The sequence below is a fragment of the Eptesicus fuscus genome, chromosome 1 (assembly GCF_027574615.1).
Source record: "Eptesicus fuscus isolate TK198812 chromosome 1, DD_ASM_mEF_20220401, whole genome shotgun sequence".
In the NCBI taxonomy this organism is placed as follows: domain Eukaryota; kingdom Metazoa; phylum Chordata; class Mammalia; order Chiroptera; family Vespertilionidae; genus Eptesicus; species Eptesicus fuscus.
In genome coordinates this window covers 113,317,205-113,331,598 of record NC_072473.1, presented here as the reverse complement: position 1 = coordinate 113,331,598, position 14,394 = coordinate 113,317,205, and the positions used below count along the sequence as shown (strand labels likewise).

Sequence of the window (14,394 nt, the reverse complement as noted above, 5' to 3'; positions counted from 1 at the left end):
CCAACCAACCCAGCCACATCAACCAGGGCCATACCCCTTTGTGTTGTTGGAACATTTCTGTTCTTCGGTTTTGTGCATCTAGCTAAATCCTAATTCCCTGTGTACTGTCCTTACAGATGAAAAAGAAGGGTTTGCCTGTGACCTCCTACATAATCCCCCTGGGAGTTCTGATCAGGAAGGAGATGATGGCGAAAAGGATGATTTTATGTTTGAGCTCTCAGACAAGCCTCTTCTCCCTTGCTACAACCTCCAAGTGTCAGTGTCCCATGGGTAAGTGTCTGAGAGACCAATGGGGACTGAGTGCAAGGATCCTGGCAACCCCTGGTCTGCCTTCCTTGGAGGGTGGAATTCTCCAGAAGGAAGCCGAGACCTAGAGACAAATGCTGCAACATGAGAAACATAATATATGACTAAGACCATCCTCACTTTCCGGCCCAGATTGGTTATGTTCACAACCGAGGCTGGGCTGTAAGCTCTATATATGCTGAGTGTATTTATTTCCCAAACCCCAAATCTAGATTCACTCTCTGAAGGAGTTTTGTGCTATTCCCTGGGTGAAAGAGATGATTTGGGAGATATTTGGATTGATGAACTATTAGAATCTCTGGGACATTTTTGCGGTTTCTAGGGACAGCCACACAGAATATTTGAAATCGAGAGTCTAGGAAAGGACAGGACATATGGTTGCCGTAGGTATGGGGCCACTGGGGTCCTTAAGTAATCCCCAGGCTGCTTTCTCACATCCTTAATGCTGGGGAGAGGATGGCATCAGTGCCGTCATCTCAGATTAACATGTATTTTATAACAGGGATCAGCCGTTGTCGGAGACTAGGATTTACCTGACACTTAACATTAGACTGAACCCAATTTAATCTCTATTTGATGATTCGGAAGGCTGTTGGACAGCCTGCAGGGCCACGGTTCTTGTCAGGTTCACCGTATAGCAGCATGTGGCAGTGCTGGTTAGGATGATGAAGGAAGAATTGTCCTTTTTTTCTTAGCTTTCACCACGTATTTCTCTCTGGTCTCTTCTTCACACATTTCAAACATCTTTGCAAACACTTTCATGGACACTTTTCCTTTGATATCTATTGTTAAAATATCAGATCCTTTTTTTTTAAGTGAAAACCCACGATAGAGGGAGGAGTGGACAGTGGGTCAGGAATCCTTCAAGTGAGCCCCTCCATTGAGGACTCCAACCATTCCACCACAGTTTCTTTGCATCCCTTCCCCCATGGCCAGATAAGAATAAAAATAGCCTATATGATGACACTGGTAGGGATCAAGTTTCAGGGGCTTTTGGTCCTTATTCTTCTGGGCATAAGCTGATCCCTGAGGGCGGGGCTGGGCCTCTGGGATATAGTATTGCACAGTTAATTAATTCCTCCAAAGTATTCAGCACCTCCTTCTCTGAAACAGGATCTTGGGCCCAGTAAAAGAACCAGGGCAGTGTGCTCTAGGTGTGGACAGAACGCAAGCAACCTGGGCGGCACGCCACTCGGCAAGCAGGGTGGCAGGGAGGTTTTTGTTCAAGAGCTTGGTGTGGGTAACGCTGGTTTTCCTGATGTTCCATCTTCCAGCACCTCTTCTGATCTGCCCTTCCCCACAGCTGCAGCACAATGTGACATTTTGTTTTTCAAGAAGTAGGGGGTTGTGGAATAGTGACTTGCTGAGGCCCTGTGGGGTTCAGAAGTGCCTTCTGCATCATCAAAACAAACCTGAATTCTGATCACTAGTGTCAATGTTCTAGGGGGTTTGCCATTCTTTTTTTTTTAATATATTTTTATTGGTTCCAGAGAGGAAGGGAGAAGGAGAGATAGAAACATCAATGGTGAGAGAGAATCATTGATCAGCTGCCTCCTGCATATCCACAACCCAGGCATGTGCCCTGATTGGGAATCAAACCGTGACCTCCTGGTTCATAGGTCAATGCTCAACCATTGAGCCACACTAGCTGGGCAGGGTTTGCCATTCCTTAATGATCCAAGTGTGTGGTATTTATAGTCCCTTTCTCTTAACTCCGAGCGCCCCATTCCCTGATTGTGTAAGATGACAGTTTTCACTCATTTGGAAGAAATGTTGCATTTTAGGGATAAGAATTGTGGGTCTTGGTAGAAGTTTTAGGCACTGTGTAGAACCTTCAATTCCATAAACATGCCTTAAGCAGTTGCACCTTTCCAAAATGGGCTCCGTTATAAATAGTATAATAGGGGTGTGAACCAAGTGCCAGAGACTGTGGAGGGTGGGACGAGCAAGCAGCTACATTGGTGGAAGGCTTAAAAGGTAATATGGCGTCTGAGCTGGGCCAGAGAGGAGAGGAGGAGGGAGGGTGTGGCATTTGCAAAGGCACTGAGACACACAAGTTCCAGAAGTTCAGAAAGCAGGGCAAGTTCTTCCCCAAATGGCTGGCACTTGGGTGAGGGCTACTCTGTGTGTGTGTGTGTGTGTGTGTGTGTGTGTGTGTGTGTGTGTGTGTTGGGTGGTGATTGGCCTGAAGAGGTTGAATAGGGTCATGATGCTTGGAAGGTCTTGCATAATGTCACGCCAAAGAATTTGAAGGATTTTTGTGTTTTGTTTGTTTGTTTGTTTGTTTGTTTGTTTTTGCTGAAGGTACTGGGGGTCCATTGAAAGCTGTTTAGGGAATGAGTGAACAGGTCAGATTTTTTTTTTTTTTTTAGAAAACTAATAGTAACATAGGGTCCAGTGAGGGTTGGGGAACAGAAAAGTGATTCTTGGCAGCAAGGAAACCAGCTAGGAGGCTGATGTAATATATAATATAGTCCAGGCCAAAAGTGGCGAAAGTTGGACATGGGACAGTGGAATGACAAGAAGGGAAAGCCCTGGATGCAGGGACCACTGACATGGGGATGCAGCGTTTCTTCCTGGTTTAGTCCACGCAAGCGGCTGGCCTATGACTGGTCTCTCCAGCACCCCTCTCAGCTGTCTCCAGGCTGCCACCCAGTCGGGTGTGCTCAGCGAAGGCAGACTGGCTGTAATGTGAGCTCCGGCCCTGCAGAAACAACGGTGCGCTGGAGAAAAAAACTTGTCTAATGCATTCCAGAGCCAAAGAGAAATGCCTTTTGGATTACCCACAGTTTCGGCCTTTCTCCATGGCCCCCCTCTGTTGGGGAAGATCTTGGAGAACAAGGAGGCAGGGGAAGCCAGAGTGCAAACAGGGAAGAGAAACCAGTGGGGCTGCAAGGGTCCGTGGCGAGGAGAACTGGTCCCTGCAGATGGTCAATTCTGGGACATGGTGCTGGTGAAAGCCTAGGGGTGCCTACTAAGAGTTTTAGGTTCTGGAAGGCCCTTTCCCTCCTGCTCACACTTTTTGGAAGAGGTCAGTCATGGGTTGAGTGCTCGCCATTTAGCTGAAAAGCTGGGCCTGTCAGTGGAGCGGGTAGGAGAAAATGTTTGCCTCAGCTACACCCAAGGAGCCTCTGGTTTAGTGGCGAGGGGGGTGGGTAGCCAGATGGGCAGCCTTCCTGAGCCTTCCAGAGTGTTCCCTGCACGCCCACCACTTCCCCTCCACCCCCTTCCTAACTCCCATCCTTGCCTTTTGCAGGCCCTGCAACTGGTTTCTCTTTACTGACGTCCTGAAGAGGCTGAAGCTTTCCTCCAGGATCTTCCAGGCCCGGTTCCCGCACTTTGAAATTATCACCTTGCCCAAGGCTGAGTTCTACAGGCAGGTGGCCTCCAGTCAGCTGCTGACCCCTGCCGAGAGGCCCGGAGCCATGGACGAGTGCCCCCCAGGCTCCTCTGAGACTGTGGAGCTGGTGCGGTATGAGCCCGAGATACTTCGGCTCCTGGGGTCCGAGGTGGAGTTCCACCCCTGGAACAGTTGATGGGGAAAGCAGCTCCTCCCTTTTCTTCTTTCTCCTCCCAAGTTCACCCTTCCCCACCGCCCATGTTTTCCCCCACCCAGCACCAGACTGCAGAATGAGGCAATAATCCGGACCAACAAGAAGCCGCCTTATCAACGCCAGCATTAGTGACTGGATTTTTTTTGAGGAGGGCGTTTCAATTAGTTCTCATCTCCCCGTCATCGTTCTTGTTGTGTGGTTGATGATGGGGGTGGAAAGTTAAACTCCATGTCTGAGGACAAGAGGTCCCCGGGGTGGTGGGAAGTGGCACCAGGGTCCCTTGGACTGGCCTCCTTGTATATGACTAAGACCAAACCTGGGCCCTGGGTGGCCTTGGCCTGTCTGGAGGAGAAAGGAGAAAAGCCTAAATCTCTGAGCGCCCCTTCCATTCCCCTGTGTTCTTCTGTCTTCCATAGTATTTATTTTATTAGTATTTAATTTGTTTTTCATTGGTTTCTGATAAGTCTGTATCACTGTGATAATTTGAGATAACTTGTATTGAGGGACTTTCTTCACCTCCTTTTTTTGTTTTTCTGTTGATAAGCTCTGGAGCTGCTCCCCCCTTCCTCCCTCTGACAAAGTTACTCCCAGGGTCCCCCCCCTACCACCACTACTGGGGAGGGGGTGGAGAGGGGTGCGAGCCATCCGCTTGTGACTAATGAAGGTGGCTGGTGCTGGCCCAGGGCTGGGGGTTTGGGGGTAAATCCTGAGGCTTTGGTGCTCCCCTACCCCCAGTTTTTTTCTGTTTCATCGCCCCCTACCCTTTGCAGCAAGCAGCCCTGCTACCTTGACATTGGTGTTTACTGGGGAAGAGACAGCATCGTGGGAGTGGGGAGGGGTTGATGAGAGTTGAGAGGGTCTGAATGATGAGGTCACCTCCTCGTGCTTTCTTCACTGCTCCCCTCAGAGTGCACAATATGGGTGTGTTCCTGCAGCTATGCCCCCTGCACCCCCAGCCGCCCACCACTGTGTGCTCTTACCCTCTGTGGATACTGAGCCTCTCTGCTCCCAACCCTTTCCCCCCATCTCTCTCCATCACCAGACTCGCAGGACCCCTTCCTCTCTCTTTTTCCTCCTCCCTCTGCCCCCTATTCTACTTTGGAATCTGCAGAGGGCTCTGGGGTTGACTGCCAGATGTGAAATCAGGCCTCAGCTGTTTCCTAGGTGAGGGCAGAAGACTGGTTCCGGGCAGGACCCGGGGCTGAGTGTGCGGCCTCCAGCACTGGGCGTGTTCAGGGAGAGAGGGGTGAGCTTGGGCTGCTTCCCTGTCCCCACCCCCACCCCCCGTGTGGAACTGTCTTTCCCACTCTTGTTCTTATTTTTCTACCAATTGCTATTTTTCCGAACAATCCTTGTAGAGAGTATGTGCCATCCAAAGGCAGGAGGGCCTAGCTGCGGCCAGCTCTGGTTGGAGATGGTACAGTTTTATTGTACAGGTGCTAAAACAACAACAACAAAAGAAGAAAATGGAAAAAAAAAAAGACAAAAAAAAAAAAAGACCAAAAAAAAAAAAAAAAAAGCCAGTTTGAGGATGGGGACAATCTGTTCTCTGGAGACTCCTGACCCATTCAGGAGCATTGGTGGTTATTTTCTTTGTATTGTGTTTGTTCTTTGTTCCCAGGGGGAGGGTCTCAGCCCCCTTCTGTAGGACTGCTCCCCACTCCCATTAAACTGCCCAGTTGGTTTTGAAGTTGTTCTCCCTTTTAAAACAAAACAACGACAACAAAAAATATATCTATATATATATAAAGTTGAGGGGTTTTGGGTTTTAATTTTTTTGTTTTGTTGGGGTTCATGGTATTTTGTGGTTTATTTTGTTTGCCTTTACTTTTTTGCATTTGGGTGTATATTCTGGCTGACCTTTATGTTTCATTTTAAGCAACTGGCTGTGGAGTCAAAAACACTTGCATACTGAAAAACCCGTGTCAGGGCTTCTGTCTCCTGTCTCTCTTTACTCTCTGTATTGGTTTCTCCGTGTGTGAAGAAGATGGGCATCGTGGGAAGGACAGAGGGGAAATCCCTGATCCTGCTTTGCAGTTTTGGGTCCTTCAAGGTACTACTAAGGAGGGCAGGTTGGAGTGGCTAGTGAACATTTACGTCACTGGAGCTGGATCAGGAAAGGAAAGGAAAGGAAAGGAAAGGAAAGGAAAGGAAAGGAAAGGAAAGGAAAGGAAAGGAAAGGAAAGGAAAGGGAAAAGGAAGGGCAAGTCCTGGGGTACTGGCTGGTGGGGAGAATTGATCACCTCCATTGGTTGAGGGTGTGTGTATGTGTTGAGGCATGTGAGTGCATATGTATGTGTGTGCATGTATATGCATGTTAGAGGGAGGAATCCTCTTTTAGGTGGCTGTGAGGAATGGTCCTCTCTCACTCAAGGAAATCACCTGCCTCCTGCCTCTCTTTCCGGCCCTGGACCACCCACATTGGCGTCTGACTGCAGAGTCTTAACCACAGCCCTCACTGTTGTGCTAGTGTCCTGGCTGCCCACCCACATAGTACAGACCTTCTGAGGTTCTGGTTGCCTAAGATCCAGCTGTTATGGAGGCAAGATGCTCCACTTGCCTGGATTCCCTGGGTTTTAGGACTTTTCTCCCCACTTCTGAAAAATAGTGGTGGAAGCCAAGGAGCACAGCTTGGACTTCTGCCTTAGGTGATATGGAACCGTGGGAAACTTTAAACTAGGTAGTGACAATGGTTTGTTTTTGTTTTAATAAATTGGTAAAAATGTGTTGAAGGTGGGGCAGGTAGAGAGAGGAATAGGTAACTGCTTGAGATCCCCCCCAAGAAAAAGATGAAGGAAGAGTGGTGGGGGTTCTACAAGGATTTCCTTTTAAGATAGGAAGGAGATGCTGTGGCAAAGTCAGAATGACGGGGGTTCTACAAGGATTTCCTTTTAAGATAGGAAGGAGATGCTGTGGCAAAGTCAGAATGACCCAAAGGAATAGTCGTTTGGGGAGTTATGGACAGCTACAGGCATTTGGGTTTGGTTATGTGGGTGCTCACACCCCTTAGGTCCCTTGGAGAAAGGAGGCAGAGTTAAAAGTGGAACCAGTTTATTTCTTTTCTCAATTTTGGGTTCCTTTCTCCAGACCTTTCCTGAGTCCTCTCTCTGCCCTTCAGCCCAGGTTAGGAAGATCAGAGCAGGAGGTATGGACGATGATATGAAATCTGCATCCCTGGTGGAAATTGGGGCAAAGACGGTGGCCTCTTATGAAATGACCTCCTAATCCTTTCAGTGTGGTCTAGGGCCGTGGTCAGCAAACTGCAGCTCGCGAGCCACATTCGGCTCTTTGGCCCCTTGAGTGTGGCTCTTCCACAAAATACCATGGCCTGGGCGAGTCTATTTTGAAGAAGTGGCATTAGAAGTTTAAAGAATTTGGCTCTCAAAAGAAATTTCAATCGTTGTACTGTTGATATTTGGCTCTGTTGACTAATGAGTTTGCCGACCACTGGTCTAGGGGAAAAGGCCAGCTCCACCACTTACCACCTAGATTGGTTAACCTTGGGTGAGAACCTAATGTTTCCGAGCCTTAGTTGCTCCATCTACCAAATGGGGGCTCAATTTACCGACTAGGGAAGAGAGTCATACTGAGTAAACATGGCTTTTCAGCTCGAAGTTAGTTCCTCCCACACGACTCAGGTCATGAACCTACAGTTAATGACGTTCTTACCAGACTGTTCCTCTTTGGGGTGAGGGGTTGAAATGGAGGTCCTATTCAAGGGTCCGTATTCTGGGAGAAAAGGACGATCCGCTATGTCTGCATCCCTATTTGGGTGGCTGGATGGGGTGGGGACGGATTGGGTAGTAACCCCCTGCCCCATCCTTATTCTAATCTCTAACGGGGGAAGCTCATTAGGTATTTCTATTGTGTCCTACCCTAACATGTACCCGCGCATGGTGTGTGTGTGTGTGTGTGTGTGTGTGTGTGTGTGTGTGAGGATGGGGTCTGCCTTCTTAGCTGTGGAGGGCGGAGGTTGCGGGGGGTGGGGGTGGGGGTGGGGGGCGTGCAGTTCTCTGGCTTTCTGCACGCCGCGATGGGCCGGGCCTCCACGTGTTCCCCTAGACCACGGATTTCCACGGGGGGGCGGGGGAGGTGCTGGCTAGCCTGCAGCGTCGGGCCGCTGGGCGCAGATACATCCCCGGGCTCATGCAGCGGGCAGCCGGGCAGCCGGGGCCCTCCGCTGCCAAACCGATGTAGCGGGCTCCCTACCCTGATCGCTTTCCGATTTTAAGGTAGAAAGCGGCGCCGCGTGAAAGTGTAGTTAAAGGCAGGCTATGGAGGGGAGGGGAGCCAGGCCAGGTGCCCTGCAGCTGGGTCGATGGCCTCGGAAACACTCGCGCCCCGGCCCGGAGAGCGTGGCAGCTGGGCTGCTGGACCCACCTTGTGCTCACCTGCTTGTCCGGGAGGCTGGGGGGAGGGGGACGCCAGGGGCGGGGCCATGGCACGGCCAGCCAATGGGAGGAAGGCATTCCACCGATCAAGAGCTGCATTTCCCTTGGGAAGTGGAGGGAGGGGACGGGAGCCGGGGAAAGTTCGAAGCTACAGAGCCATGGAAGGCCTTGGCGGGGGTCAGAGTCACACGGGGATAGTTGGGGGCGCAGGGTCAAGACATAGAGACCAAAAGATGCCAGCCCTGACCGCCTCTGCCGGGAGCCGCAGGCCCCGCTCCTTCAGCCTCTCCTTCCCTGGGTTCCTAGGGGCCACCAGCCCACTGTCCACGGCTGGACGGCGCCCTCTGCTGGACTTTGGCCCCCACGTCCAGCGTGCCAGGGACGAGGCTCTGGGAGGCTGCAACTGCCTGGGCCTCCCAGCCCTGGGAGCTGCCTAGAGAGGAATAAGCTCACTCGCCTCAAATCCAGCAACTTTGGAGCTGGAGGCAGTGGCATATTTAAAAATATGTGATGGGGTCAGAAAGACCTATGTTCGTGAGAATAACTTCTTGTCCTGCCCCTCCCACTGGACTTGACTTTTCTGTCACTCAGTCCCACTCTGGAATGAGGAAATGAGCATGAGGCTGTCCCAGGAAGGGACAGCAGCTAAGGGCAGGAGTTCAGAGTTGCCCACAACACCTGGTGACAGCAAGGCACAGCTGGAAGCAGCCTTGGGCTCCTTGTGGCCACAGACCCAGGCAAAGAAAGCAGATGCCTACAGTGTTATATGAGAAGTAAAAAAGCTGTGGTAGCCCCCAAGTATGGGTTGTCCTCCCTCCCCTCTTGCCTGCCACAGCATAAGGCTGCAATCCCCATGGTTATATACAGGACTCATTCATTCTTTCAATAAACATTTATTGAGCACCTACTGTGTGCCAGGCACTGTGCTAGGCGCTGGGGATACATCAGTGACTGACACACAGTCCCTGTCCTTGAGGAGCTCACAGTCTATTGGAGGGGAAACAAACATATAACTAAGGACCTACATGTGCTAAGTACTACAGTAAGAGGTATATACAAAGTGCTATGGGAGCCCAAAGTGGGGAGTAATACATCAGCTGCTGGGGGCGAGGAGCGAGTCTCTGGACTCCATTAAACTATCACATAGGCAGGGATGTTGTTGCCACACAACCCTGGTTAAAAGAAACGGGTCTTCTGGTTCTCCTCTAGCCCTCTCCCATAACTATATCAGCACAGGTTAGTTTATCATATTAGCTAATTTAACACTTTGAGTTAGGAAAGAAACTGACAGGGAAGTTTCTTTAGGGGTAGAGGACATTCAAAGTAGTAACAACTCTTGGGTGTAGAGGCTGGGGGTGGGGAGGCCATGAGGGCACTGAGCCAGGGAGTGCGGGCCCTGGGCAGTGGAGCACCTGGGGTGAGTGCCTGTGCAAAGGGGAGGTCAGCATTAGCTACCTCAAAGTTTGGTCCCCATCACTCACCAGCTCAATCAGTAACCGTTTGCTGATGCTTACTAAATGCTTCTTATGTAGTGTGCCCTGCTCTGTGGGTGCTACAGCCCCCCGCCCCTCAGAAAGTAACACACTAATTGGGGTGACGAAATAAGTCCAGGTCATTGAAGATTGAAGTAACAGTTTGTGATTATAACAAAGGAGATGTCACAGGCTGTTTGTGATCAGTTGCCAAAAAAGTGGCAATTGCTACAAGTTTCAAAAAAAGAACGGTGGGAAGGCAGCTTCCAGGAACTGAGTTTCGAAGGATGGATAGTATTCCGTTGGTACTAGCGGGATGGGAGGAGCATTCTGGTTAAGTAGAACCAGGTAAAGCAAGAACACAGAAGTGGGAAACTTGTCCAAAGGCCAGCGAGTGTATCAGTTTGGCTGGAGCAATACATTGGGGTGGGGGAAGCAATATGAAAAATGGGAAGTCAGATGGGACCCAATGGTTAAGGACCTTGCTGGAAGGTCAAGGACTTGGGACCTTGTCTGAAGACAGGGCTGATGCTACGCTCAAAATACTTTTGGAGCTACTGCCCTGAGTCTTAAAGTGCCCCCCTCACCCCTCCTCCAGGACCCCCGGACTGCCTCATGAGTCAGCAAATGAAAAGGTTAATGCCCAGCTGCCCAGAATGGATAAGAGGTTATCCTGAGTCTCACCCTGTAGGCAATGAGGAGCCCCTGAAAGCTTTCTAGCAGATCAGAATTGGTGCCCTGGGAGATTGGAGGGGACAAGGCAGGTCACAGTGGGGCTCTGGATGTGTCTGGGGAGGGAGGGGATTAAGCTCTGGGTAGTCTGAGGCTCTGGGAATGTGGAAGAAAGGTCCGATTTGAGAGACATGTTAAATGGCACTGGACTTCAGGAGATGGGGGAAGGGACAGGGTCAAGTGAAGGCAGCCTTCAGATGGCTCTGAAATGTCAAATATAGAAAGTCAGAAAGATGGTGGCACCATGAACAGAAATAGGCAAGTCATGACAGTTTTTTTTTTTTCTTGGAAAGGTTTTGTGTGCATATGTGGGAACTTTCAAAATTGACTTTTGGGAGAGGGACTGCCATTGAGGACCTGGCAGGCATCTAGGTGGAAATGTCCAACAGACCCCTGGGCATGTGAGCCAGGAGCTGAGGAGAAACGTGGGGGCTGTGGCTCATCCCCAAAATGCTGATTCAGAGCCAAGAGGATGGATGAGACCCTTGGGGACACCTATACCGAAAGTGGTAGATCCGGAGCCAGCATTGCACAGAGAACGGGCGACAGAGGGCATAGTTGAGCCCGGCTAGTACGGAAGGCGATGGGAAGTAGTGTCACACGCTGTGAGGGCTCACAGGGGCCAAGAAATGTGAACACATTTGATGTCACCATGAAGATATCAGTGACCTTCAGATGATGAGTTCTATGGAGTTGGTGAGTGAGACAGGGCCACCCCTAACCCATGCAGTGTCTTTATACAAAAAATAAATAAAAAGAAAAAAAAGAAACTTTCTCAAAATGCTTTACTTTCCACCATCAGGAAATTGTCATAATAAACTGATTTATTTTTTTTAAAAAAGGCACTTTAATGCCAAGTGCTGGAGATGTGTAATAAATACACCTGCACAACCGTATATAGTTTCCCCACCCCCCAGGGGAAAACAAGAAGAAAGTGAGAGAGGATGATAGTGGGCTTGGCAGTGACCGGAAGGAGAGCAAGAAGAGCAACCTGGGGAGGTAGTTAGATCAAGTGGATGGTTTTGCACCGAGGACATAGCAAAGGTCCTGAGGCACTGATTCACATTAACCAAATTCACCAGATAACAATTGTTTCCAAGGCTGACATGTCTTAGCTTTGCCCTCCACATTTGGCAGGAGAGAGGCAAGCTAATGCAAAGAAGGGAGGGGGAGGAGATCCAGGCCCTAGGCGGAGGAGTTGACTTTAAGAATCAGTTGCCATTTAGAAAGGAAAGAGGGAAGCAAGAAGCCATGTAGAGACAGAAGTGCCATGGGGGCTCACATCTACTGGCTCCCATCTCCTTGGGGAAGAAGGAATCAGGGTCAGGAGTGAAAGTTGGAGAAGAGGGGCGACAGTCCATGTGAACGTCTGCTGTAGCCACGGTGGGGGTGGGTGGGTTGGCAAACTTACGAGATGAGTAGAAGACTGGCTGGCTGCGCGGCAGGCACATATGAGCAGTGATGGAGGCAGATCCAATTGACATTTCTAACACAACTATCCCCACCATGCCTGACAGCAGGAAAATATCAGGAGCGAAATTAATCAAGAGGGAACCCAGAATTCGGGGTGTAGACCAGGCACAAAGCCTGGTCTTACAGCCCCAGCCCTCGGTACAAACATTCAATTAATTCAGCTCTGCCTGGGGACTCCGCTGGGTCTAACCCTGGAGGGGCACTCTACCCCTGTCTAACCTTTCAACACAGCGGTCAAGGTTCCAAGCATGCTGACAAGTGACTGGTGGGTCATGAGGCCAAGTCCAGGGAGAAGGCCTCAGTCTAGACTGGGGGGCTGCTCCCAGGGCTGAGTTCCCTCTCTTTATGCTTTTATCCCATGTGGCCTTCTCCTGTCCCTTAGAACTGCATTTGCTCCAACGCATACACCAATGGGAGCTCTTCTATCCTGACCTACTCCAGCTCTGTGACATCTCTCCAGATTTGGGGGACCCAACCTGCACCCCCATAGTCTCAGAACAAACGAGTCTTGGTTTGTACAAAAGGGACTAGGGAATGTTTTTTCTTAAAACAAATCCTCATCTCTGTGGCTGATGTGTGCGCGGAGACACATGTTCTTGAAGACCTCACAGCTTCACCCTCGTCCTCTCCAAAGAAACGAAGATACAGTCCCATGAGTACACACAAATACATACTGAGATATTCACATATGGGATAGTCACTTCCCCGCTGAGGGAACATGGATGGTGAAATACAGCCAGGCAAACATGGATCTTCCCATGAAGCCCCTGCACCCGCCCTGGCCACCAACTTCTCAGGAGGTTATACCTTCATCACTGCACCAGCCCATTTCCCTGGCAAGAGCATATCCCCTAGTGCTCTTGAGGGCCATGGTCTGATGCCAGGAATGCTCAAACTGGGCATGGCTTGGTCATGTGACCTCAGGCAGAGGTGAGGGATGGGGAAGTCTGGTATATTGACATTCCACCAAAATGTAAGGGCAGGCGAGCTACTTGTCAGTCTGCTAGAGGCAGTCCATATGAAAATGCTGCTCAGCTTTGCCTGGTGGGTCACACTTCCCCAACCCCTCTGTTTATATGTTGTGGGGCTCCATTTTAATGAGCGAAGTGGGGTTGAATGGGAAGGGGGCTGGGGTTGGGGATCTAGTCAGTAGGGTCCCAGATGTGGTCACACTAGGCTCAGCCATAAACAGGGACCCTGAGCCTGAGGAGAGCTCAAGTTCAGCCACCGGGGTCAGCCCAACAGTGGGGCGGCTGGGAGGAGAGAAAGTTTGGTTTCCCAGAAGACTCAGATTGTGGGAGCCCCTTGAAACCACATGGGTTGGAAGTGGCTGAAGGTGAGCCTGATCCCTCAGAAGCTCCCTCAGGGTCTCTTCAGGAACCAGCAGCCCCTCCATGGGGGCCCCAGTCACCATGCCCTGCACATATGAGTTGGGTCTCAGTGACCCATCCTTGACCCCAGGGGCTGATGTGGCACTGGAAGTCCTGATGAAGGCAGCAATGACAGTCCCCGGGGGCTGAGAGCTGGGCCCTGCTACTCCAGCCCCTGCAACAGAGGCTGCCGTTGGATTGGTCGAACGGTTGGCCCCAGCCAGAAGTTGGGGGAGGCCACTGAGAATCAGTGGAGTCCCCGGTGCTGCCACCTGGCTCTCTTGGAAGCTGGCATTCAGGGGGAAAGAGGCCTGCAAAGTGAAGGTGTCCTTGAAGGTCGAAGCAGGTGGAACACTCTGGAGAACGAGCTGGGTTGAAGCAGTAGTACTGACAGGAGGGCCATTGGTGAGCACTGTAGTCAGGGGGATTGTCTGCAGGGTCAAGGCCGAGGCTGACCCCACAGGGGCCACTCCTAGGTGGATGTTGCCGGGCACTGAAGAGGCACTGAGAAGAAACAGAAAACAGATTTGGTTAAGGCAAGAGGTACCTCCCAACTGGCTAGAAAGGAGGGCACAGGAGGAAAGGAGTCAAAAGTGTTTTGTTTTTGTTTCAGTTAACATTGATTGAGTGCTTAGTCAGGGACACTAAAAATGATTGACATTCGCTATTTCCCTCTATCTTCAAAATAGCCCATGGGCTGCCTGGCCACCGTGGCTCAGTGGATGAGTGTCGATCTATGAACCAGGAGGTCAGGGTTTGATTCCCAGTCAGGGCACATGCCCGGGTTTCGGGCTCGATCCCCCAGATCCTACAGGAGGCAGCTGATCAATGATTCTCTCTCATCATTGAGGTTACTCTCTCTTGCTCTCCTTCCTTTCTGAAATCAATAAAAACAAAACAAAACAAAACAAAATAGCCCACAAGTTGAATAAGATTAATAATTCGATCTTACAGCTTGAGGAAACTGGGGCACAGAGAGGTTATGTCACTTGCCCTAGGTCACACAGCTAGTAGGAGGGACTCTTGTCTAGGCTTTCTGACTCCAGAGCCCGTGTCCTCGCTGCTCCACTCTACCACCTTCTCTCCTTACAAACGC

The 14,394-nt window shown here is 50.5% G+C and overlaps 2 protein-coding genes across 2 annotated transcripts in view; one reads left to right on the top strand and one right to left on the bottom strand.

Moving 5' to 3' along the window:
• BCORL1 (BCL6 corepressor like 1) overlaps nt 1–5,550 on the top strand; it is a 66,498-nt gene extending 60,948 nt beyond the window's left edge. The window contains exons 15-16 of the mRNA XM_054708669.1: nt 117–270; nt 3,563–5,550. Of these exons, the coding sequence (XP_054564644.1) occupies nt 117–270; nt 3,563–3,842 (434 nt within the window). The 3' untranslated portion in view covers nt 3,843–5,550. The remainder of the gene's footprint in view (nt 1–116; nt 271–3,562) is intronic.
• Nucleotides 5,551–11,223: 5,673 nt separating this feature from the next.
• Nucleotides 11,224–14,394, bottom strand: part of ELF4 (E74 like ETS transcription factor 4) — a 45,067-nt gene continuing 41,896 nt past the window's right edge. Inside the window, exon 9 of the mRNA XM_008153897.3 lies at nt 11,224–13,802. Within this exon, the coding sequence (XP_008152119.2) occupies nt 13,001–13,802 (802 nt within the window). The 3' untranslated portion in view covers nt 11,224–13,000. The remainder of the gene's footprint in view (nt 13,803–14,394) is intronic.